Below are 27,097 nucleotides of genomic sequence, written 5' to 3' on the forward strand. Positions count from 1 at the left end.
AAATACCTTGTTGGGATGTGCTCCTTAAACCCTTCCTGAAACTCAGTTCTCAAGGGTCTTCTCCTCCCTGACTCCCTGATCATAGCTCCCTGAGCTCTGCATCAGCTCTGACCCCTTCGTTACTCCTTCCTTCCTAGGATTTCCGCCAGGCCACGCAATCACGGAGGTACACAGCTTGCTGGACGGGCACTCTGTCCATGCCCCTTCCTTCAGGAAGCCCACTGCTGGATGACCGCCTTGGCCAACCACTAACTAGGTGTCCATTTGTGCCGATGTCCGGAAACATCCTCGCCCCCGGCCATGTGTCAAAGACAGGTCTCGCTCCTATTTTAGAAGCCTCCAGGGAAGGTCCCATTCCAGGAGGGTGCCCGGTTCCACTGCCACCTCTCAGGACTACTTCTTTTCCAGTTCCTTCTATCTCTAGCTCACTATTCTGCCTTCCTCACTGATTCACTCATTCGTTTGATGAATACCCACTAATTGCTTTCACTTTGCCAGGCCAATTTGCAGTGGCATCACAATGATGCTCCTAGAAAGGGGAAAAGGGCATAGCAGGTAAAACTTTGAACTGGGTTCTGAAGCTAGTTCCTCTGCTTACTAGCTGTGTGACCCTGGGCTGTTTACTCAACCTTTCTGGGCCTCTGTGTCATCATCTGCAAAGTGAAGATACTGATAGCAGACCTCGGAAAAGTTATGGGAGCATCACGTGAGCTGCTTAAATGTAACACGGCTGGGACAGGACCTAGAAAGCCAGGCAATCCCCGTCTCCTGAGAACTTGCCTTTTAACAGATGGACACGAGCCCACATACCTGACCTGCCCCACAGAGTAAGGACATCAAACACAGGGCAGCATGCCAGGGAAAACTTTGCTTCCATCACACACACAGCAGGAGAAGGAAGTACAAAGAGGAAGAATGTGGGTGAGGGCACAAAGAAAGCCTCTCTGCATGAGCTCCTACTCAGGGCAGTGGCCCAGCGTGATGGAGACAGCCCTGGACCAGGAGTCAGGAAATCTTAGAATCTAGTGTCACCCTGCAAAAGGCTTGGCATTTGCCTTTGAACAAGACCTCCACGTCCCCATGCTCAGCCCCATTCCCAGGCTGGGCTTCAGTTTCTTATCCTGAAAAACGAGGAAGCAGATGAGCTATAAGTGCCTTCCAAGAGGAGGACTGTTGGATCCTAAACTCAGGCAGTTCTCAGCAACAGCGTGATTGGGAGTCTGGCTGTAGGAGACAGACGGACATGAGGACATCACTAAATGACAGATCCCTCCCTCTGCACAGGGCTCTCCCTGCGGACCTCCAAGAGGCTTGCTGTTTCCAGCTCACTCCTCCCCAAACCTTCTCCCTTATAACCACTTCCCAGCACTGGTACACACTTCTCTTTGAGCAGGGGCCCAACAGGGCTAGACTCCAGGAGGGTGCGTGTGCACGGAGGCGAAGGGGCGCAGGGAGGGCTCTGGCGGGTACTTACCGCAGGCCCCGTGAAGGGCACGTGGTCACAGTTCTCTTGCCACGACTGGTTGAGGCTCTGGGCAAACTCTTGGAAGAAAGCATGCGACTGGTTGAAGATGGAAAATCCCAGGATGTTGACACGGTCATCCACAAGGCTGTCCATTCTCTGGAGCGAGAACTCCTAAAAGATCCATGAATCAGAGAACAGGGTTAGCAAGGGTGGAGGCGTGGGGATGGAGCATGTCCGGGGCTCTCCGTCTAGTCCCATGAACACTTGCTAGCAGGCACTCTGCTAGGTACTCAGGGTCCAGAGAGAACCACGGGTTGCTCTTCTGAGAGCTCATGGTGTTGGGGGAATGGAGGAGGAAAAGAAATAAGCAGAATGATCTCTAAGAAAGGGGTATGTGTAACGTGCACGGCACAGAGAGAGGAAAAGTCTAATGTGCCTGGGAAGGAGGACTGTGTCCAGAGAAGATGTGACCCTTTGAGCTGAGCTTTGAAGGAGGCAGAGGCGTCTTCTGGGTGGCAAATGAGGATGGACAAAGGTGACTCCAGAAAGAAGTCACCACGGTGGCCGTGATCCGAAGGCACGGAGGTGAGCAAGTGTGGCCCTCTCAACCAGCTGCCTGCCATGTACTCGGACAGGGCATCGCTCCTCGAAGTGTGGTCCCCAGAGTACCCTCCATTAGAAATCTCCGAGGTAGCTTTAAAAAAAAAAAAAGTGACAATTCCTAGGCCCCACCCAGCACCAATTGAATCTGAATCACTTGAACTGAGGGCCAGGAGTCTACCTTTTCAGCGGGTCCCAAGGTCACGTACGCAGCAACAGGTGGGAATTGCTAGGTGAGCACATGGGATGCAGGGGGTGAGGGAACGGTGAGAGATGAGGTTGGGGAGGTCAGCAGGGGCCAGAGCTCAGCAGCCTGGCTAGCGGGCTAGGCAGCCTGCACTTGATCCTGTAGAGGATGGGATCCGAGGGGACTGTCGGCAGAGGAGTGACAAAGCCAAATTTGCTTTTGAAGAATCTCAGCCTGAAGGTCTGCACAAAGAGTTGTGCCTTCACTTATTATTATATTTTCCCATTCATTTAACAGATATTTAAGTGCTTATCATGAACCAGACCCAGGCACAAAAGATGTTCCAGGCACAAAAGATATGAACAAGAGAGACACATGTCCTGCTTTCAAGGAGGCTGTGGGTTAATGGTGGAGGCCGACTATAAGCGCACACACACAAAAACAGAGTTTCAGCCATCTATGGGAGCACTGCTACACCGTGTGTGTGGGGGGGGGGGTGTGCTGCAACTTTAGATGAGGGAGTCAGAGAGACCCCATCCAGGGTAGTGACATTTAGAGGCTCAATCGGATTCTCCCAGGACCCACGCCCCTCTTCCGGGGCCCTGGCTGGAGTCAGCCGTTCTCTCAGCAAGCTAAAGCCTGCAGGCATGAGTCCCACCAAGGCTAGTCAGCGCCCAAGGGAGAAGAATCACCCTCCTCCGGCAGGGCTGAGCTCAAGCGTGCAGGCCCTCCCTGGCTCTATGCAAGGAAAGTAGGCAGAGAGGGGGTCCATTTATTCAGCTCACCAATCCTGCTCCTGGAAGAATGGCTTCCAATGCAGGTCAGGTCATCTTCACACCCTGAAGTCACATCCATCACGCGTTCATTCCGAGTACCCCACACACAGCTCCACACCCCGTGGGGGCATGGTGGTTACAGAGCCCAGGACGAACCCAACAGCCACTCGGCCTGACAGAACAGATGGCAGGTGCCCCAGGCTTATTATCTGGCTGGGCAGAAGCATTGCTTCTGTTCAGGCAGACTCCTTTTCTTAAGACTTAGCTCCTCCGGGGCCCTGGCCTGTCCCCTGTATCCTCACTTCTGTGTAGTGACTGCCAAGGCCTGAGGCCGCAGACCTCAGCTCCCCTGCCCAGAGTCCAGCCTGATTAACTGCAGCTTGCAGGCTGGAATTACAAAGGTTCCTCTGGAGCCTCCAACCCCTGACAGTGTGGAATCAGATGAGGATTAAGTGTATTTCGGATCCTGCCACATTCCCATTAGGGGAACACAGACGTGCCAGGGAACGTATTGATTCATAAATTGGTATTATCTCTGGGCTCTTGAACAGGACACCTGCCTATGCGCTGTGGGCCACCAGCAGCACGAGGGGCAGATGCCTAATAAGAAGAGGTGCATCTGGCAAGGGGCGGGGGAGGTGGCAGGGGCACAGAGCCAGGCTGCTGTCAGGCAACCGAGGGGCCTCACCAGCTGGAAGATGTCCCCTCTCCCTTGGCTTCCTTGTCAATGTGGCCCATCATCACCCCTCCCCTCTGCCCTTTCCCCCACACAGGTTGATGGAAGGAGGCCCATCTCAAGGGAGCCCTGATATCTGAGATGTCTACAGACTCCCCGTGGCTGTAGGTGCATATAGTGAATAAGGGCTTTGGTGTTCAAATCCAGGTTCCACACCGTACTGGACGTATGCCCTTAGGGAAGGTCTTTTTTTTTTTTTTTAAAGATTTTATTCATTTATTTGAGAGAGAGAATGAGATACAGAGAGCATGAGAGGGGGGAGGGTCAGAGGGAGAAGCAGACTCCCTGCCGAGCAGGGAGCCCGATGTGGGACTCGATCCCGGGACTCCAGGATCATGACCTGAGCCGAAGGCAGTCGCTTAACCAACTGAGCCACCCAGGCGCCCCTACCCTTAGGGAAGGTCTTTAACCTCTCTGGGCTTCAGATCCTCATTCTGTAAAATGGGAGCCATCATGACAGCAACCCGACAGGCTGTTTCAAGGAACACGGAAAATGCACACAAAAGGCTTTGCATGGTATTTGGCACACGGAAGCCCTCAACGTATGACAGTGACCGAAATACAACCCTGAGATCTCAGGCACATGCCAGCCCTCCACGTCAGTTCCGGGAATGTGTTACCTTCAACTCTGTGCTCTGGGCAGAGGAAGACTGAATGAGTTAATTACAGACACTTAGAGACAGCCCTTCCAGAAGTCAGCCCATCTGTCTTCTTGCTTTTAATTCCTACCTTCTTATCCCTCAATTATATCCTTTTTCAAAGGCCCCCTTAAGATAAAAAGATCCAGGAGCTTCCTTGATAATTCATTCTATTTATAATGACTCATGGGAGAGCTTGCAAAAGGACAAGAAGGGGGGTGCTGTGTTCTGTTATCATAATTTCCCAGGACACTCTAGACTCTACTCCTCGAGTGCCCTCTCAGGTAGGAAGTGCCTCTTTATGCCTAAACTTGGACTGTCCTGCTGCTGGTGAAGGTTGATTTCTAAATGAATAATGGGGAACAGCTGACCACTGCTGGTTTCTACATGATGAACATCTTCTAAGCCAGTGTTTCCCAAAATGTGTTCCTTGGGACACTAGCTTTTCCAGGATGTTAATAGAAATTTCACAGAAACAAGGTTCCCCGTTGAGGTGAGAACACACTGTATATTATTTGTATCTACCTCTTCTAGATTTATAACACATACTAGCAATGTTAAAGGTTTAAAGAAGTCCTGCAGGAAAGCAGCTTTATTAAAATTTTGTTCAACCCAGAACCTTCCAAATGTATTACCATAGGACACTTCTTTCTCCCAAAACCTATGAGGGTCTCACAGTAGTGTTCTACAAAACATACACTGGGAAATGCTACTCTTTTTTTGAGGGGGGTGGGGAGAGAGAGATAGAGGGAGAGAGAGAGGCTGTGTGTGTGCGAGTGGGGGCGGGGAGGGGCAGAGGGGGAGAGAGACTCTCAAGCAGGCTCCACGCCCAGCATGGAGGATGCAGGGGTGGGTCTCATGACCCTGAGATCATAACCTGAGCCGAAATCAAGAGTCAGACGCTCAACTGACTGAGCCACCCAGGAGCCCTGGAAAATGCTACTCTAAACACATTCAAGGAAACATGGATTATAACCCCCAAATCAAGTGGCAGAAACATTTTGCTGAGAGGGATATTTCATAAAATTAACAAATTTCAGGATTGGAGGGGATTAAAAGCCATCTGGTTCCTGCCGCCCACCACAAGCTCTAAGAACGCACACCTGGCTCGCTCGGCCCCCTGCGCTCCCCCAACCACATAGGCTGGCTGGCTGCAACCTTACTTGAAATGAGAGAAGAAGCTGGAAGCCGTGGGGCTGAACGGGTTCTTAAGGGGGTGGGGTGGGGCCTTCATTCTCTTCTTACAAATGGTTCAGGAAGGGAAATCCTAAGGGTCCCCACTCCTAACAGCTCTCTTCCTGCCAGGCCCACGGGCAACCCCTAAACGGTGCCATTGTTCAGTACCCTGTCCATTGCTGTGACACCAGGGAAATCACGGTGAAGAATAGAGCCGGGGGCTGCCTGGTAAAGCCGAGCAGCAGAGCAGACCAAGACCAAATCTTCCATTGCTCCAAGTCTGCATGAATTCATAACAGCCCCTGTGCTGCCATCACCCTCTCACGTGTGTGGCCTTTCTCTCCAAAGGCCCGTATGTTCCCAGAGAACAACAATGTCTGCCTTGTCTTTGAACCTCACACTGCACCCAGCAGAGTGCCTGATATTCGGCAGCTGTCTGGTAAATGCTGGCTGAAGACTGTCGACTGAAGACATTTCTTGTCAGCTGAGCACCCTGGGGTCCCCAGTGTGCCTAACTCTTACCACTAGTCTGCAGTCTTCATCCTACAGAAGGTGTAAGAACATGAGTAAAATTTGCACCACCCCGATTATCCTTTGGAGGTTGCATTACTGTATTTTGAAAAACAAATTCCTGACAGCTTGTTTTCTCATCACTTGGCTTTCACATTAGAACCTTTTTAAATGTGTATGCATGCATGTGAGTGTGTGTGTGTGTGTGTGAATTCTTGAGTGTGCAATGATTTGCGGGGAACTACATAACTACAGTTGAAGGTCATGTCACAGCCACAGATGGATTCAGGGGATGGTTACCCTTGGATGAGGGGCATTTTGAACAGGCCCAGAAGGAAAGCCTCATGGCTAAGGGCTGGAGAGCAACACGGAGAGGTCATCAGGAATGGTACAACCCAGCTGGGCGCCCCTCACTTTCTCCAGCAGGTGTGACATTTCCAGTGTCCTGGTCCACCAACAGACATCCACTCACCAGCTACCTGCAGAGACTTCATGGCTCTCAACCACCAAGCCAGAAGCAAGGGAAGGCTGTGAGTCGGGGGACAAGGTCGGTCGACTAGAGCTAAAAGCACAAGAGCTTTGGATGATCCAGATTCAGTTCTGGTGCTCGACTTTAAGGAGAAAAGCAGGAAGATAAATCATGGGCTCCTGGGTACAATCCAACCCCTACCCCTACATCACTTGGACCTGGGCGCCTGAGTGAAACAGGAAGTAGCATAGGTGACATTCTATGATGTTCTGTCTCCCCGGCAGCCCCTTCTCTCTTGTATTCCTTACCCAGGAAGCGCATTACTATTACCCCGGTGACGTAACCTAGAAACTCCAAATTCTCCTTCATCTTTTAACTCCGCTTCCAGCCAGTTGCCAGTTTTGTCAAATCTGTCTCTCGAATGTTCCCTGAACGTCTCTTGAGTCTGTCCCTCCCTTTCCAGCCCCATCAGGTCAGGCCTTCATCATTTCTCCTTTGCAACAGCCTGTTACCTGAGACCACACCTCTGACCTCAGGAGACATGGCCACTCCATTGCCCAATTCCCAGGTGCCATCGACATCGATGGCAGTGAGAGTGGCGCCCCCTGAAGTTGTGCAAAGTGGCGGTCTCATCAGGACACTATGTACTACATCAGGATGTAGGAGAAAGAACACAGGCTTTGAAATAAGACAATCCTGGGTTCCAATCCTGATTTGGCCACAAACTGGTTGGGTGATCCTGAGCAGGTCAGTAACCTCTCTGAATATCAGCCTGCTCACCTGTAAAATGCAGGTAAGAACATCTACCTTGCAGGGATAATCCATGGAAAGTGGCTGGTGCATCATGGGCGTTCAAGACATGTGAGTCCTGTTCTCCCCAAATGCAGGCCATCCTCCATGCTGCCCCCTTCTCTCTCATTTTCCTGGTTCCTATGCTATGGCTGGATCCTGACAAGGAGAAATATTTGGCTTGGGGGCTTCTCCTGCCTTTCACTCTCTAAGAAGCTTTTCTTAGCTACTTGTCAAATGAGAAAAGTTTTGCTAAACAAGTCACCATAAGGTGTCAGTTGCTTAGTGTGGCTATTTGTGTCAAGACAGAAGCCTTAAAGTTCCAGATCTTCCAACCATAAATAATTATAACAAAGCAATACTTAGAATACTAATAATTGCTACAATGCATTGACCACCAGCTGTGTGCCTGGCAAAACTAAGCCCTTTCTGTGCAGGATTTCAATTCCTCCCGATAGCAGCCCTCTGACTGATGATAGTAGCTATGATTGCCATTGCGAGCCTGAAGGCACCAAGACCCAGAACAGTGAAGCGGCTCTCCCTAGGGCACACAGCTGTAAACAAAGGGGTCTGGACTCAAACCCAGGCCCAGCTGACGTCAAAGCTAGTGCTCCATGTTCTCATACCACCCACTCACCCCGGCGTGGCCTCGATGTGGGGAGCACCCAGGGCCAGCGGCCCTCTGGGTTCACCGTGAGATGCTGTAAAAACGGCTGGAAAATTGAGTTGCAACTGATTTCAGAACGCACACCTCAACTTAAAGACCGACGAGAAGATTCGCGGCTACAAAATGAACACCGGTAGTCTGAGTAAAGGGATTACCAAACATCAACTAAATCTCCGCGTGAGAAGCATTTTAATTACAAAGGGGTCTGGGGCTTGGTGCAGGCCACAGACTGAGCCACTGAACAAGGATCTTGAGAACATGGAAGAGCCGAGGTTTGCTCCACACCGTTCAGCACAAAGAGCCCGGAGAAGGGATATGAGCAAAGACCAAGGTGAAGCAGGTTGTGGGGGGGTGGTGTCTGGAATAAAGGTGGTATAATTGAAGATGTGTGTGGCTAAGGTGCAGAGAGAAGGCAGTGATGCTGCTTCATGACCTTGGCCATCTTGTGTGAATTATTCAGGAGTCACAGTCATCCCCAAGATCCCTCTACGGTCACCATCATTTGGCCACAGATGCTTCCCCGCTGTCTCACTCATTGGGCTGTCTCGTTCATTGCTATGTCCCTACTGCCTAGAAAAAGTCAGTGACACCAAAAGCTGGCTCACTGGTTTAATGAAATGATTAGGAGAATAATTGTTCTGGACAGAGCGGGTATCAGTGTGGAGTTATAACACTTGAAGTCATATATTGTCTCTGGGTATTTAGTCCTAGACTTTCCTCACTATAACCCCATGTTCCAAAACCAGTCTTTGTTTTTACATTTTTTAATCTCTTTATTTTTATCTCTTTAATTAGACAAGTTTTCTTGGTACAAAGTGGGGGAAATAACACTTTGCGGTGTTGATGTGAGGCTTAAAAAAGACAATACACAGGAAAAGCCCTCCATAGACTCAAAGGATGATATTAATTCATTGAGTTACTAGTATTAGTAGAAGCAACGATAAAAATCGCTCAAGGAATGCATCTTGCATGCGCTTTGAGGCATCGTTAGTTAACAGGCAGGGAGGAGACGGCATTGGGGGGGAGGCCACCAGATGTGCCACAAAGGTGAGCCTCTCCTGTCCTGCGTAAAGCCCTCAGCCCTCGGTGGTCCAAGAACCTAACAGCTCCCTTCTTGCCAGGCCCACGGGCAACCCCTTAGCAGTACCACCCCGATGCCTGACGACCTCTGAAATCTCCCCAGATTTGGCCACCTGGACCCAATCAGGTTGTGACTGTCTTTGCAGACCCTCCACTCCAGAACTGGTTTCTAGTCTTAACAGTGGTGTTTCAAACACACCCTTGCTTTTTTGTCTGCTTTCACCCAAGACCCTGCCCTTGATCCCTTCACCTCCGTGCCCCAGCCCTGGCTTCTCCCTGCCTGAAAGGGGAGGCCAGCAGCCTGCATCACCCAAATCACAAGCCATTTATTAAACATCAGTTGATTACGGAGTTAATAACATTAACTACTTCTGTTGACATGGTTCAGCCTAGCTTACGAGACACTTCCAGATATCACTTCTGGTCTTTACAGGCACAGTCAGAGTGGACAGGACATTCACATTCCCATTCGGGGGAAGAAGAAACTAAGGTGACAAGGAGTTAAGTGTCTTGCCCAAAAGACAGGTGGGATTAAGACCTGGGTACTGGCTTATAAGATCAGTGCTGATTATCCCATTTTTCCCAACTGTGTACTCAGAACTAGGTCACCAGGAGACACAGAACAAACTCAAATGCATGCGCCCTTCATTGAGGTTGTTAATGACTGACAACTTCTAATGTTCTCACTCCAGGAACTGGAACCAGAAGATTCCAATTTCTTAAGCCATTATTATGAGGCTGGATTGATGGAAGATATCCTTAAGACTGTATCACTCCCAAACTTGAACTCCTTATCTTTCACCCCAATCTGATCCCCTCCCTTGGTTGCTTATTTGTGAATGTGACCATTATCCACCCATCATTTGGTCCAGAATTTGCAACTCCTTCTCTGTTTCTTCCATTCTCTCACACTCCCCATCTCATTCATTCCTGGGAGGATGTATTCATGGCTGCTGGAGAACATTTTACATCGTCAACGATCTCTTGAATCTTTCCCCTTTCCTCCATCCCCATCACCTCTGCCTCAATTCAGATCTTCACCAGCTTGTTCTTGGGCTACCAACTAATTGGTTTCCCTTCCTCCAGTCCTGCATTTCTCCAAGCTCCTTCTTGGTGCTATTGCTGGAGGGATCGTTCTAACCCCTACATTTAATCATGAGTCCCTCTCCACCTCCCAATGCTCTTTACTGCGAACAGGACAAAAACTAACTCCTTAGTTTGACACACATGTCTTTTCATGCTATGATTCCTGTCTACCCCTCTGCTCATTCTTCACCTTGACCTCTTCCATCACCCAAACCAGGCAGAACTGGCCATTGCCTCAACTGGGCCACCACTCTACCTCACAGCTATACTTATCATCACTTAGAGCCTTTCATCACATGTGTTTGTTCAAAGCTACTTCCTGAGGACTGGGTGCTCTGGAGACAAATGCACTCACATTACCAGCAGTTACGCTGGTGCACACCACAGAGAAAGAAGTCAACACTATTAGGACGCCTTTGTGGTTTAGTTGGATGAGCATCCGACTCTTGATTTCGGCTCAGGTCACGATCTCAGGGTTGTGGGATTGGGTCCCGCAACAGGCTCCATGCTCAATGGGGGGGTCTGCTTGGGATTCTCTCTCTCTCTCTTCTTCTCTTCCCCACCCGCCCCGACTTTCTCTCTCTAAAATAAATAAATAAAATCTTTAAAAAAAGTTAACACTATTAACTGAATAAATTTAAGCAGGGAGCACCTATCAGGCTGTCCCTCATTTTACTCCATTGACAGTCCGGACCTCTTTAGGGCTAGAGCCACTCATCTTTCCCGGGGACCCAAGGGATGGCAGAGGTCCGGCTCCAGACCCGTGTCTCACAAGTGCTCTCTCAGCCTTTCTCAGGAAAACCGTGGAGCCACCAGGAGTCCAGAGTCTGCTGGGTACCCTTTCACCGCCCCCCGCCCCCACCCCCAGGTTCCTGTCTGTCTATTAATCTGCATCAAAGCCTCTGCTCTCTGCAGGCTGGGCAATTGCTTTTTGTGGAGTAGGTCTTTGAAGAAAGTAGCAGCTGGGAGGCTAATTCATACCCATCAGTGAATTCCATTTAATGGGAGATTTGGTCCTAAACCTCTCAGCCCCCAGATCTCCTGGATTCTTCTCCCTGCATGCTTCCTATTCATATATCCCCATGACCTAAACACGCATATCCATTCCTCCCAGGGACCCTGTCCCTCTTCTGCTTTTCTTTCCCAACGTGAATCCCCAAACGCAGACCATATTCTGTCTTGTTCATTGATCTGTTCCCTGTACCTTACCCCATGCCTGGGCTTAGCAAATGCCCACTACACATTCATTAAATGAATTAATGTTCACCTGTAAACACCCATCAGGGTGGGACCACCTTTCCAAAGCCTTCGGGCTTTGCTCCCAGGAAGAGGAAGGCAGAGGCCGGTGTGGGGGGGGAAGAACCCTCCCACTTGCGCCTCAGGAGCTGAGACCATCTTCATTTTGTATGTCGAAGACTGTTCTGTGCCTCTGGGGCTCAATAAGTGGTTATTAACTGGGAAGCTGAAACCTCCACGGGTTGACCTGACATGAGAAATAGTAGACACGGTGCTCTCCCCTTCTCTGCAGGCCTGCTTCCTTCATCAGGCGTCGAGTCCTTACATCCGAGGTCCCCCACACTCAGGATCCATTGATCAGGCCTCCTGGCTACATATCAGGTGCAAAACCTCTCTCCTCCCAGGTGCCAACTCATCAGCCTCAGGCATGTAGAGACTCCAGGCACCCCCATCCCCATCTCACCCGGGGTCTAAGGAGGTTTTGAGGAAGATGAGTGGTGCTCTCATCAGCAGCCCCGGCCTCCTACTGACTCTGCCAGTCCGCAGCTCTGCAGCAGGACCAAAGGATGGGCTCCCACGAGGGATGCTCAAGATCAGTCAGGACATATGTGACTCAGGCAGGACCAGGACTCAGGTCACTGGGCTCTCAGATATATCTTCCCACGGGTGAGAGCAATGGACCTAATGGGAGATTTTCAGACCTTGGCCCTTCTCACCTCATTTGCTCCACAAAAACGTGAGCACCACCTGCAGGATACATGTCTTTAGGCACGAGATATACAACAAGCCCCGTCCCCGTCTTCAGGCGCATACACTTAGCAGCAAGCGGAGGGCAAGTCCCAGATGGTGGGTCAGGGTGAGTGCTTGAGGTGCCGATAAAGGTGGTCCCTTTTATCAGAATTTCTGTTGATTCTCCTAAGCTGAGAGCTGGTTGCAAGACGAGGCCTGAAAGATGAGCAGGAGCCAGCCAGATGGAGAGGTGGGGGGAGGAGCTTCCCAGACAAATGACAGCCTGCACAGAACCCCAGGAGCGAGGGTGTGTGGTACCTTCAAAGAACTGTCTCTGAACGCAGTCTGGCTGGAGTGAGCTGTGGGTGGTGGGGACTGGGGCAGGGTAAAGCCCAGAGGGAAATGCCTAAGAGGCTGCTCTGGACTTTATCTTGAGGGTCATGGGGAGATATGGAAGGGTTCTAAGCATGAAAGAGAGAGCACCAGGCATGGTTTCAAGAGGATCTTAATGCTCGGGCAAGAGAAAAATTCAGCTTTGCAACTCACAGGAGAGGAATCCACCATGTGGGTTATTGCTGGAGGCTTTGGCCAGATGGGCAGGTGTCCTGCTTACCGCTGGGGCTGTGAACGTGAGGTGTCAGAACCACAAAGACGGGGCTGGGGGAAGCCTCAGATGGTGATTAATTGAGCTGTTGATGCCTTTGACACTGAGTGGAGTCTGATGCTGGGGACAGAGAAGCTGGATTGCTTAGTAATAACAGCACTTGCTACTCCTAATGGCACTTGTAATACAATAGCACTTATAATGTAATAATAATAATAATATGATTTGCCATAATGTCTTTTATTCTCAGACTCCCTACGCTTTCCAAACATTCATTACATTCCAAACACTCTTCTCAGCAGGGCCCAAATTCCTCAGTGCCAGGCGCCTCTGTGATAGCTACAGCAGTGCCCAGTGGCCTCAGTTTCCCCCCTGGACTCCAGCTCTCAGTCTTCTCTCAGGGGCCAGGGGTGCTCCCTGCCCGGAGCCCTGCAGTGGGCCAGCAGAGAGAACCTGGCTGTATCACCTCCCAGGGGATGTGCCATTTCCTGCCCCAAGACCTCCAGTCTCTTCTTCCTGATTCCCTGGCTAGATCCCTCCTTGTCCACCCCTTCTGCAGGTGATAGTGTGTGGGGGGGGTGGATGGCAAAAGATATAAACGGACTTACAAGGTTGGCACAAGGTAGGCAGGATTCTAAGGTGAGCCCCCAAAACTTGCCCCACTTCGCCACACACACACACACACACTCTCTCTCTCTCTCTCTCTCTCTCTCTCTCTCGCCAGGACTGCGGCTATGGCCAGTTCTACTTCTATGATTAGGTTATAAGGTCCAGATTATCCAGGTGGCTCTGACCTAAGGACATGAGCTCTTTAAACACAGTTTTCTCTGGTCGGTTGCAGAAGAGGAAGTCACAGAGATTCAAAGTATGAGAAGGCCTGGCGCACAGGGAGGTTTCCTGTGGGTGAGATGAGCGGGGGATGTCATGGAGGTGGTCACAGGCGAGGACCAGAGAGTGGTCTCTGAATGGTGTGAGCGGTCCCCAGCCAAGAGGTGGGAAGAAAACAGAGATCTCAGTCCTATAACCACAAGGACTTGAATCCTGCCAACACAAAGGAGCCTGGAAGAAGCCCCTGAACTCTGGATGAGAAGAGAGCCGGCCACCACCTCGATTTCAGCCCGAACAGAGAGCCCAGCCAGACCATGTTGGACATCTGACCTACGGAACTGTGAGCTAATAACTGGCATTATTTTAAGCTGCTAACTCTGTGGTCATTTGTTGTAGAGCAACAGAAAATTAATGCAGCACAGGAAAAGCCATAAATATCAATTTGATAAGGACAAGGTGTGGCCTGGGAGGTCAAGGGCAAATTCTCAGCTCTACAAGCTCAGCACGTGTCAGCTGAATGACCTTAGCCAAGGCTCTCAAACTTCTCTGGGCCTCGCTTTCCTGCTCTGTGGAACTGGACCACCTATCCGGGAGTGATGTTTCGAGGACTCGAGATCCTGAACGGAAGAGCTTGGAATGGCGTCCGGCACATCGGTGCCGGCTCCAACTATCCCAGCTGTGGAAATGGGTAGATTTCTATGATCAGACTCTTGACTGGAGGTGATGGGGGATTACTGGGTCACTGGACAGAAGGGAAGGTCAAGGCATTTGTCACTGAATTAATGCAACTTCTGAATCTTTAACAAATTCGTGACTGAGGGCAAGGCAGGCTTTCCCTTCTCCCAGAGCTCTATCAGACACAAGGCTGGGCAGTCAGAGGGGGACGTTTCCATTATGTTTCCAGAGATACTGAACCAGAGTAGTCCCCAGAGCCTGGTTCTTATTTCAATTTGATTTATTTCATATACACAGTCTGGTGCACCCAGTCAGCGACACACACGAGCGTGGATGAGACAGTGTGTGTGCGTGTGTGGGTATGTGTGTTGGGGCAGATACAGGGAACAAGTAAGTTTCGATTTCTATTAAATGGATGATACACAAATATCTCAATTTTAGTTCTGAGGGCCCCGTGGGACCCACGTTCACTGTCATGCTGTTTGTCAAACATCAGCAAAGGGGTTGTCTGATAATTGCCTCCTTCGAGGTGAAGCGGTTTTTTTCACCTCTGTGAGGATCTCAAAACCCCCTATCGAATGCTTCTTCGGTTTCCACCGATTTTCCTGGCAATACCGATTCTGTTCTCACATCCCCTGCCCCGTGCGGTAAGGATTCAAGTGTATTTGGAAGCTCCTGCCTCAGCTTTGGAAACCAGAGCCCGCTGCGAAGCCCAGGTGCCAGGCTCCTCCCCCCAACCCAAGTTCTGGGATTAAGGCCTAATTGGGTCATTTCCATTTTCAATGATCCTGCATCCCTCCTACTGGCGCCTGGTTCTTCCAGGATAACTGATAACAATATCTCATTCCGCGCACCCCCCCCCCCGCCTCCCCACCCAGATCCACGGATTCATCAGCCCCAGCTGAGACCGACTCTTGCTTTGGGTAGAGAGCAGATGAAGGAACACACATGGACTATCTCAAATAGGGTAGTTCTTGGAGAGGCCTCCCATGTCCCTTGGGAGGACTCTTGTGGTCACCTGGGCTTGCCAAGGGGCGGGGCCTCGCCCAGCCTGACTCAGTGAGTAGCCATGCATCCGCCAGCGCAGACAGACAGGGGCTTGATTCAAATGCCTCTTGTTCCGCAGCCCTGCACCACGTACTATCCAGAGTACGGAGAGAGAACTTCCAGAAGCTCTGCGGAAGGAGTGGCCATGGGAAGCGTGGAGATAACACAGGTGGACCGAGGATGAGAAACGAGCCCTGCCAGTCCAGGGTTGCCTGGAGCCCCAGCTGAAGTTAATCCACACCACCTGGCATCTTGAGTTGGGTCTGGACCCGTGCCCACTGTCCTCCGCCCCCTGGACGGCTGCCACAGCTGCCAACAGCATTCCTTCTCCAGGAAGGAGTGGCTCCTTCCCGAGGGCTCAGGCTTGGAAGGCCCTACCAGTGGGGGAGCGCAGAGAAGGGGCCAGTCTGCCGGGCCAGGCTGAGCCTGCTTCACGATAAGGAATGGGGCAGACTCTGGATTGGCAGAAGAGTGTGCCCGTCAGATACTTACTAGCAGCTGCTTCCTGAGGACATCAGGGCCAACCTGCCTGTAGGACTGGCCAAATCACCCCACTTTCCCCCCCAGGCAGCCCTGGCTTCAGTTCTCTCTTTCGGCCGGTGGTGCCCATCACCTTGCAGGGGGACAACTGTTCACAGCTGCCCAAGGGAGCCCAAAGTGTCTCAGGCATTTGCGTCTCACAGTGTTCGCTCAGGTCTGCTTGGGACTCAACCTCCCCTCTTGCCCTGCCTTCCACGGGATAGTTGTAAATCAATGGCCTGCATGTGCGTGAAGTCATGAAGGCTCTGAAAGGTTCTCCCCACCCCAAAATAACCTTCCTCACCACCTTCACAGTTTTCCATATTGCCCACTTTCTTGGTTAAGGCCTCGGTTAAAAAGCAAATGTTGTCTAGGATGTTAAACCGTGTGTATCCTTCATTTAGAATGTCTTGCCCATCCCCCATCTCCACCTGGCTGAGCCCCATAGATTCTTTAAGGCCCTTTGGGGGTAGCCTTCCCCAGGAAGCTTTCTCTGAGCCTGTCAGGCTAGGCCAGGGGCCTCTTCTTTGAAGGCCCCATAATGCCCTGTGAATATCCTCATCATCACTTTATTTCACCTGTTGATTTACAATAACTTACTTGGATTTATCTCCCCCTCTATTCTGACCTCCTCGAAGATGGGACTTTATTCATCTCTGCATCCCTGACACTGTGTGTGCTCAGTTAGTGCTGATCCAGTGAATGAGTGGGCCTGTGCGCCAGGGGGCCGCCTCACTCCTGGCTCGCTCTGAGAGCTCAGGCAAGTCATGCACCCTCCTCAGTTATTCTCCACAACTGGAAAATAATGAGATTGAGTTAGATGCTCTCAAAGGTCCCCCAATTCGATGCTATCATCATTCATTTTGAGGGCCCATCACCCAGCAGGAGACTGGGCTGGGCACGGGAGACGGGCTGGGCGCGGGAGACAGGCCGGCTCCTGCTGGGCAAGGGGAAGCGAAAGACCCACCTGGCTCACAAGTCAGGGGTGCTGCCCCACTTCGGGGACCTGGATTGTGGGGGGCACTGGAGGACCCTGAAAAGCCACGTAGAGGAAAGTCACCTCCTTCACGTGGAAAACATGCTGGCCTGGAGAAGTCACTCAGCCATTCATCAATATTCATCCAATCCATGGAGTCAACAGCACATCAGAGTTGAGAGGTCTTTGGAGACCAGGGGAGAAAGGACTTGTTCAAAGTTACACGCGCGGGCAGTTAGCGGGGCAGCCAAGACAAGACCCTGAGCCTGCCAATGCCAGCTCCGGGGCTAAGAAGTCCAGCAGCTCTGCAGGGCAGATGGGGTGTCATCTGACCGGAACCTTGCTTTGCTGGCTCTGCCTCTGTCCCTCTGCGTCCCCCCCCCCCTTCTCCAGCCCCAGCGCTCTACTGTGCTCTCGCTCAGACCCGTCCCGTACCTCCGCCCCCGTGTCACTCCTCCGTTCTCATCTCTAACCATCCCTCAATAAACGATTAAGGGAAACCATATCTGTAAACCTTCCTCATGCTCCCACAGAGGCCCTAAGTGCTCCCCACTCTGGCCTCCCACACCTCGCACTGACAGCTGGAGCCCTCCAAGCGCCCCCCCCCCATGCTGCTGCTGGCATTCCCCCAGCGCACAGTAGGCACTTTATAAATCTTCACGGCGTACGTGTAGTTGATTGCAGCATTTTGCAAAGGTAAGTCACTAAATCACGGCTGCCTAAGCACTTTATAATCCTGTAACTTGGGCCAAGTGGCTTCCAGCAGCCAGCTACAGTTTTCCCAAGTGCAAATGTAAAGACTAATTCTTTAGTCAATACCTCCTGAATCTCCTTCTAATTCTTTCTGCCATTTCTCCTTCTGAATACACCCCCTCCCTACCAATGACCTAGCTCAGAGAACAGACACAGGAGGGCTAGCAGCCAGAGAGCACAATTTTGGACTAAGAGTTTCTCCTTTAGATGCTGGTATACCCGTGTGGGTGACCCGGAGAGATTTGTTCCTATCAGACCTGCTACCTCATAGGGTTTGCATTTGGTGGGGGGTGGTGGTGCTTGGAGGCTCAGACAGACACATGTAGAGCTTTCACTCACTCCATTACTCTTTTCCTCCTTACACTAAAAACATATTTATTCACCAAAGTGTATGGTATTATGCAGAGTGGTTCTCCTAAAAGGCTTGATAAAGGTGAAATATATAGATAGACTTAATAATTTTTACAATGAACTACACTTTAGAATCAATTGCTCTGGCACCAGAAAGTTGTCTGACTGATGGACTGTAGCTGTGGGCTAGCTGTGTGTGTGTGTGCGTGTGTGCGTGTGTATGTGTGTGTGTGTAGAAATGTGAGTATGTGTGTATGCATGTGTGTGGACATGGATGGTGTGTGCTTTCAGAAAGGACTGCAAGCTATGGAAGGGGCTCAAGCACCATGGGAACTGGGGTTCTGACTAGGTCAGAGGCCAATCTGGAAATGTTTCCGATTCTAGCTTCGGAGTTTTGGAAAACTAGAGGCAGGACATTGGGAAACTAAGGTCTAAGGATGGAAATCCCCAACAGGGGAGTGGGCAAGGAGGGAGGGAAGGGAATAAGCCCACTGAGGATGAGGAACTCTCCGTGTTCTTCACAACATGATGTTATAGGAATTGTTATTCCCATTTTCAAAAGGAAAGACTAAGATTCTAACCAGTGAAATAACGTGCCCCATGTACATCTAATGCATGGCAGGGCCAGGCTTCAAACTCATGTCCTCTCTAATCTGAGGCCCTGGCTGCTTCCCTTAAACCACGCTTCCATCCTCTGTCCCTACCCAAGCTCGTGTGCCAAACCGTGGGGACAGCAGACAGGACTAGATAATTTCATAACGACCTTGAAAACCTGAAGGAGAGGTTTGGTCTCAAAGAGCATTGTGTTCTGGCTCCATGAGGCAGGCACTGGCCTGAAGAGGCCACTTGACCAAGGTTGGTCTGCGCACGGTGTGGCCAGGAGAGAAAGCAGCCCCAGGTGACACAGTGCACTCAGCACAATCAGCTGGAGTATCTTTATACTCTTCAGCCTCTTCCGACTTCAGTGATCATTCTTGGTGTCGACCTTTGGGCTCAGGTTTTGACACTGCTGCCACTCATCAGAACTCCCTGGAATCCTGTCTCTTGGATCTTGAACTAAAACACCCTTGAGAGTCCTACACGTTCTTACTTTCAAGTCTGTCCAGCCCAGAATGGAGGGAGGGCATCATACGACACTGAGTAGTTACCATACGGTCTAAGAAAGTGCGGAGGCATCTCAGCAAAGGGGACGCTGGGCCCAACTCCTCTTGGCTGAGCTGCAGACCTTTGTGCTCATGAGCTTCATGGGGATGTGCTGAATTCCCACTGGATGCAAGGAGATAAGCTATCTCACCTGGCCAACCCTCCTGGTCCAAGAATGCTACCCTGTTATGAACTGCTCCATTCACTGACTCAGTAAGTATTTATTGAGCACCTACTATGTGCCAATAGGCACCTGGGGTACAGGGATAGACAAGACAGACTTGGTCTCGTCTTCATGAAGTTCAAAGTCTGGTGGAGGGGTCAGATACAGAAGAAAGAATTCACACTTGAGAAGAATGCTACAAAATACAGAACACAGGGTGCCGGGAGAGTGTCACAGGGGACCCAACCTAGTGTGGTATCAGGGGAGACTCCTTAAGGAAGTGACATTTAAATAAGACCCAAAAGATGAGTAGGTCTTGTTCACCACAGCAAGGATCAGAAGGGACAGACGGTGAGCATACTCCCCTCCTCTGGCATCAATGGTTTCTCTCTTCCCTGTCTGGCCCGACTCCCCTTTCTGTAATAATTTTAGCAATTTCAATTACTTATGGCTAGTCTCTCTGATAGACCTCTAGAAAAATAAACATAGGCTTGGTCTGCTTGACAATAAAATGAACCCAGAGGAGAAAAATTGGCTGCATAGATTCATTCTGCCCAAACAAGACAGGGGCAGGGGCAGAGAAGGCTTATATCCTGCAGGACTCACTGGGATCCGGCTACTCTTTGGGGATCGGAGGAGCTGTGAGCTGAACAGAAACTACTCCCATGGGCCACGTGGGCCCTCCAATTTCGTGGTTGTCCCCCACCCCCATCTCCAGGAAACATCTCAGTCCGAGGGTGTGGGGAAGTGAAATGCCCCCAACGGGGTGTAGGATAAAACCAGTTCAGGGCTGAAAAGACCCTGAGAGATCACCTAACACAACGCCGTAATTTTACAGATGATGGAGTGAAGCCCAAGCGAGGAGCAATAGCTCGCCTAGACCAATGCGACAGAGTGAAGTGGTTAAGGGCTTCCTGCCTGGGCTCATGATCTGGCTCCACTACTTTTGAGCTTTATGAGCCTCAGCTTGCTCATCTCTAAAATGGGGATAAAACACTGTCTTCTGCTAGAAGGGTTTTGAGGTTTACGTGCGAAAATAACGGAGAAGCACCTATTACAGAGCCTTGAATGTAGAAGGTATTTGCGAAGTCAAGCATCGCTGTTACCGGGTCACTCAGGTGGTTCACAGCAGGGCTGTAACTAGAAGCACAGCTGCTTCACTGCCTGTCCGCTAGAGGATGAGGCCTCCTGTTGCCGTACCCCTGCCCCATGCCTTCCAGCACGGCACAGCCATCACCCGGGCCCTTCTCTCTAGACTCCCCAAGGGAAAAACCCTGCCGTGCCCGCTGCCTCTCTCTACACCCCACAGATAGCAGCCTGGCCTCCGGCACGGCGGTGCCCCCCGGAGCCCAGAGTCCTGGGCCCTGCCTGGGCCACAACAGTGAAGGGGTGAGCCCAGCACCCAGCTGCCAGCCCAGGTGGCACAACCTCCTGCTTCCAGTGCCCAGTGACCTCCTGCCTTCCGCTAACATTTCACCACTTTTGACCCTTAACCTTAAATCTCGACACCACTCCCCGCCACGGCGGCAGCTCGTTCCTTTGGCCCAGGGCCCATCTGCACCCTCCGGCAATAGATTAGGGTGATTTTATCTTTCCTATTAGGCAGTGGTTGCAAATCTCCCTGGGTTCATTAGTAGCTGGATAATCCCTCCAGATTTATTAGCTCCAAAGGCGCCTCCTCCTTTACCTCCTCTCTTTGGATGGCATCTCTGCTGTCCCAGCAGCCACCTGGGCTTTGCCCAAAGGGCCTTAATTCCTCGTGTCCTTTGTCCAAACTTCCATCAGTCTTGTAGAACAGCAGTCCATCCCCGCCAAAGCCTGAGGCCGAGAGGAAGACAGAGACTCCTTCCACACTCAGGCATGGAACAAGCTCAGTGAATCTGTAATTGTCCCAGGCCTGCCCCACCTGGAGGCACAGACCCTTCCAGTTATGAGAGAGCTGATACCCTTGCATCTAGGTGCTAATCAGACTTCCACGGACAGGATCAGTTGCCCTCTAAACAGACTTGCCAGGGCTTAGCACGTTAATTGCTTTTTCCGGCACACATGAGAGAGATGTGTGACAATGATTAATAATTTAATAACGTGGTGGTATTACTAACTGATCACCAAGCCCATTTCCTCTTCTGCCTGGGTACGCAGTAGACTATATTTTCCAACCCCCCTTCCTGGTAGGTGCAGGCCTGTGACTGAGGGCTAGCCAGCGGAATCGTGAGGAGAAAGAAATACTATGCGCCGCTCCCAGGCCTGGGCCATAACATCCTCCGGTGTCTGGTCCTCCATGGTTGTCTCCCATTCCTGGCCCCTAAGAGGACCTATTTATAAGCCAGAAGAAACCTAGGCCTCCACATGACATAATGGAAGGCTGCCCACTGATCAGGAACATCCTTTGGGGACGTGAGTTGAATGAGAAATATACTTTCATTGTGTAAATCCAAGGGGTTTGGGGGTTTATCTGTTATAGCAGTTGGCATTATCTACCAGATCCAAAGTGCGATCAACAGCTAATTTTTAATTTTACCAAAAATTTTTGAGATGGATATTATTATTTCCATTTTACACATGAAGAAACTGAGGTCTTCAAGAGCTTCAGGGCTGCACAGCTAGGAAGCTCCTGACCTGGGGGTTTTCACCAGGTCTGACTGGGTTTTTATACACTGGCTACTTTCTTTCATTACAAAGCTTCTTCATCAGCTTGACTCTCAACTTCAGCCATGTACTCTTGCCTCTTTCGATTTGCAAACTCCAAACAGAAACGAGAAACACATCTGACCACATCACATCCATTAGGACGGCGATTATTAAAAAAATAAATAAAAACAAGTATTGGTAAGGATATGGAGGAACCAGAACCCTCATACATTGCTGGTGGGAACGCAAAATGGTGCAGCCGCTCTGGAAAACAGTGTGGCAGTTCTTCAAAAATTAAGCACAGAATTACCATATGATCTAGCATCTCCATTCCTAGGTATATGCCCCAAATGACTGAAAGCAGGGACTCAGGCAGGTATTTACATACTCACGTTCATAGCAGGATTATCTACAATAGCCAGAAAGGTGAAGGAACCCAAGTATCTCCTGATGAATGAATGGATAAACAGAATGTGGTCTATACATACAGCGGATTGTTATTCAGTCTTCAAAAGGAAGGAAATGCTGACACATGAATGAACCTTGAAGACTTTATGCCAAGTGAAATAAGCCATACACAAAAGGACAAATTTTGTATTTCTGAGAGGTATTTGTATTCTGAGAGGTACTCAGAATAGGCACACTCATAGCGACAGATGATCGCCAGTGGTCGGGAAGAAGCAGGGATGGGGAGTTATTGTAACGGGTGTGAAGTTTTAGTTCAGGAAACTGAAAAGAGTTCTGGAGATGGATGGTGGTGATGGCTGCAAAACTTACTCCTTATTACTACTAACTGGTATGCTTAAAAATGGTTAAAATTGTCAGTTTTATGTTATGTATATTTGACCATATTAAAAAAAAAAAAGAATAAAGTTCTGCTGCATGCTATCACATGATGAACCTAGAAAACAGGATGCTAAGTGAAATAAGCCAGATACAAAAGGACATATATTGTCTGATTCCACTCCTATGAAATATCTAAGGAGAGGCAAATGCGTAGAGACAGAAAGGCGATAGGAGGTTACCAGGGGCTGGGAGGAGGGGGATGGGAGGTCACCATTCGGCAGATAAAGAGTTTCTGTTTAGGGTGATGAAAGTTTTAAAATAGTGATGATGGGGGCGCCTGGGTGGCTCAGTCATTAAGCGTCTGCCTTCGGCTCAGGTCATGATCCCAGGGTCCTGGGATCGAGCCCCACATCGGGCTCCCTCCTCGGTGGGAAGCCTGCTTCTCCTTCTCCCACTCCCCCTGCTTGTGTTCCCTCTCTCACTGTGTCTCTCTCTGTCAAGTAAATAAATAAAATCTTTAAAAAAAAAAATAAATAAATAAAATAAAATAAAATAGTGATGATGGTCGGATAACACTGTGAATGCAATTAATGCCACTGAATTGTAAACTTAAAATGGCAAATCTCATGCTACATATGCTTCACCACACTAAAAACTTTCAGGAAAAAAAAAAAAAAAAGGAAGAAAGAAAGAAAGAAATCTGGATAAAGGCAGGAACCAGTGCTCAGATTGCTTATGCTTATGCATCTGTGTCTTTGGAGACTCTAAAGAGTCATTTTCTTGGTTGCCTTGCTTTGCCCCCTATTTGGGCCTGGACTCTGAACCCTCACCTTGGTCTACCCGCCAAGACTTGCTTCCTTCTGGTTCCTCTCCTGATCTCTGACCAAACGCACATCATGGCTCTTAGCTTACCATTAAAGTTATCAATAAGTTTACTAATCCTCTGCCCTGGCCTCCCCCCTTACCCAGGTACCTTCAGAGGCCCATTCCCACCTGTTGATCAGAGATTCGCTCTGCTGGGACTGAGTCCTGACCCATCACAACCAGAAGCAGGGCAAGAAGCTGTTTTGCCAACTGAACCTCTGAAACCAGTACAAACTACCCCAAATCGCATTTCAAAATAGATGTATAAATAAAAGCGCTGGACATCTGTTCTCTCAGCTAGCTTTGGCTCACTTCCTCTCCCGTGTCAGTTTTCCCTGGTCCCCAAAGCTCAGGGCTGGCACACTCACTCTCCTGCTGGCCACACCCTGACAGAGAGAAAAATCTGTACGTCTATAGGGTCAACTGCATTGAAGGTTTAGAAGTTTGACTCATGATGGAGATTCTTCTCCCAACTCTTATGTTGGGTAATTAGCTGATCAAATCTAGAGCAGTCAATTGGATTTATTTATTACAGAAGCCCTAACTCAACCAGCCTTCTTTTTCAAATGAAAAAAAAATTTTTTTTCATTTTCATGGAAATGTAATTGACATATAAAATTACATTAGTTTCAGATGTATGGCATAGTGATTTGACAATAATATATATTACGAAACGCTCACCATGGCAAGTGTAGTCACCATCTGTCACCATACAAAGTTATTATAATATTATTGACTATATTTTCTATGCTGTATTTTTCATCCCTTTATTTTTTTCATAACTGGAAGTTTGTAACATCTTAATCCCCTTCACACATTTCACCCATCCCCCAGTGGCCTCCCCTCTGGCGACCACCAATTTCTTCTCTATGTTTGAGTCTCTATTTTTGTTGTTGTTGTTGTTGTTCAATTTGTTTTGTTTTTTAGGTTCCATATGCAAATAGAATCATATAGTATTTGTTTCTGTCTGACTTATTTCACTTAGCATAATACCCTCTAAGTCCATCCATGTTATCACAAATAGCAAGATCTCATTCTTTTTTTTTTAAAGATTTTACCCATCCATTTGACAGAGAGAGAGAGTGTGTGCACAAGCAGGGGGAGCGGCAGGCAGAGGGAGGAGAAGGAGAAGCAGGCTCCCCACCGAGCAAGGAGCTGGACGCAGGGCTCGATTCCAGGACCCCGGGACCACGACCCAAGCTGAAGGCAGACGCCTAACCGACTGAGCCACCCAGGCGCCCCAAGATCTCATTCTTTTTTATGCTGAGTAATATGCCATTACACACACACACCACATCTTCTTTATCCATTCATCTATCGATGCACGCTTAGGTTGCTTCCATATCTTGGCTATTGTAAGTAATGCTGCTATAAACATAGAGGGTGTGTATATCTTTTTGAATTAGTGTTTTCGTTTTCTTTGGATAAACAGACCCAGAAGTTGTATTACTGGATCTAACGGTACTTAGATGGCCAACAGACACATGATCAGATGTTCAACATCACTGATCATCAGGGCAATGCAAATCAAAACCACAATGAAATATCACTTTACACCCGTCAGAATGGCTAAAATCAAAAAGACAAGAAATAACAAGTGTTGGTGAGGACGTGGAGAAATCTGAACCCTCATGCACTGCTGGTGGGAACGTAATTGGTGCAGCCCCTCTGGAAAACAGTATGGCAGCTCCTCAAAAAACTAAAAATAGAGGTATCAATCAGCCTTCTTAATGCCTGGATGGGAATGAGGAATGAGAACGGACACACACAAACCCTACTCTGGTCAGTTCAGTCACGTATAATACCTAAACTACCAAGTCCGATTCATTCTCTGCAAACAAATCAGATGGCATTATAAGAGTCACTTTTACTGGCCATTAGAGGCTGGGCAGAAAAAATAGTATCTCTTGTTCTTTTTAGCACATGGGAAGCATAAACAGGACTTCATAAAATAATACCTCCTCTTTACTAAACTTGTATTATGAGCCAGTTGCTATGTGGATACCACCGCCTGAGGCATATATTAATAGCGTCCACTTACAGACGAGGTCTCTGAGGCTCAGAGAGGTTAAGTTACTCGCACAGAATCACACAGCCGATAGCTAGTCAAACCAGAGTTCTAAATCACGTCTACCTAATGCCAAGGCCCATGCCTTTCCAGCTCATGCACTAACTTTCAAAAAGCTAATCTGACCACCTGTTGTATCACTGTGGCAGAGATCAGAGCTGGGCCGTGATGGATATCCCTGAGGAATTCAGAATAGAAATAAAGAAGTATGAAAGGCTGGGTGGCATCTGAATGGGGGCCGGGGGGGAAGGACGGGAGAAGCACGGAGGGTAACTCATTCCCTCTGTACAGAGCCCCTCTCCCTCTGTTCCGAGACTCCAAGGCCAATTGGGCAGGAAGAATGGACTTAAAAGGTAGTTTCTTTCCTCTTAATAGGGGCCTGTCCTTTCCAGAAAGTCAAAGCACTCACAAGAGGCTTCCAGAATATCCTCCCACTGACTGATTTTTACAGTGGCCCTGCTTCTATTTTCCTGAATATTACTCAGCCATCATCATTCATACAGTTACTGTTTTGATTTCCCCTTGCAAACTTACAAACTGTGTGAGTCCTGTTAATTCTACGTTCAAAGAACTCTCTGACTGAGGCAGGTTCCCAGAGCTCAGCTTGTTCAGTTCCATGCCCCCAGAAAAGGAGAAAGCTCTTTGAAACCTGAAAGTATCACAGAGTTATAAAAAAATACCATGCCTTAGAAACCCGTAGTACTTTTCAATTTATAATGCATTTTTACCTATCCTTGTAAGGTTTTAGTATCCCTGTTTTACAAATGACAAAACAGGCTTAGAGAGTCAGTGAGACTCCTCCAAAGCGTATAAGGCAAAGTGGGGTGTTGACCTGAGTCTCTTGACTTCATAAGCCTGTGCTTTTTCTCACTAGATAAATCATCACACTCATTATTATCAGTCCTGAGAAGAGGTAGTGGGGGATGCTTTCTTCACAATCTCCAAGCCAAGCAACTCCACCTTATTCTAGGGACTGTCCTGGGAACTCACATTCCAAATGACTGGCCTCCTTCCATCTGCTAAGTCACCACTGTGCTTCCTTGTTGCTCAGCTCTGTCTTCCTCTGCTGATGTGGCTGCCTAATGTGAGGGGTGCCCCTGGCCTGCCTCTTCCCTCTGCTTCCCAGCCTCCCCAGATGGAGTCCAATTGTATTTTAATCTCCCTTTATTGCTCCGCCAACTTGCCCAGGCTCCCCCAGACGTCTCCTTACTTTAAGCAAATGCTCCTGCATTGCTCTGGGACTAGTCTAATCCTCTTCTCCCTTTTTACATGTTAGTGTTCTAATTTACAGCAGCAGTAGAAAAAAATAAATAAATAAGCAAACAAAGAAATTCCTTCTGTTTTCCATTTTGCGGGGTAGCGCCAGGGAGGGGGCGGGAGGGGGGCTTCTAGGGTGCTGGTTGGGTTCTATTTTTGGATCTGGGTGCTGCTTACACAGGTGTGCTCGCTTGGAAAATGTTCCCTGGGCTGTGCACATATGATCTGTGTGGTCTTCCACATGCATGCTAGAATTCAAGTACAAATTCCAGCAATGGAGCGGGTAGT

The 27,097-nt window shown here is 49.3% G+C and overlaps 1 protein-coding gene across 7 annotated transcripts in view; it reads right to left on the reverse strand.

The window, feature by feature from the left end:
* Window positions 1–27,097, reverse strand: part of GRIK4 (glutamate ionotropic receptor kainate type subunit 4) — a 416,727-nt gene that overhangs the window by 114,123 nt on the left and 275,507 nt on the right. For all 7 annotated transcript variants that reach the window (XM_078058853.1, XM_078058852.1, XM_078058851.1 and 4 more), the window contains one exon: window positions 1,475–1,636. In XM_078058853.1, coding sequence (XP_077914979.1) covers window positions 1,475–1,636 — 162 coding nt within the window. The remainder of the gene's footprint in view (window positions 1–1,474; window positions 1,637–27,097) is intronic.

The sequence above is a fragment of the Halichoerus grypus genome, chromosome 11 (assembly GCF_964656455.1).
Source record: "Halichoerus grypus chromosome 11, mHalGry1.hap1.1, whole genome shotgun sequence".
Lineage (NCBI taxonomy): Eukaryota > Metazoa > Chordata > Mammalia > Carnivora > Phocidae > Halichoerus > Halichoerus grypus.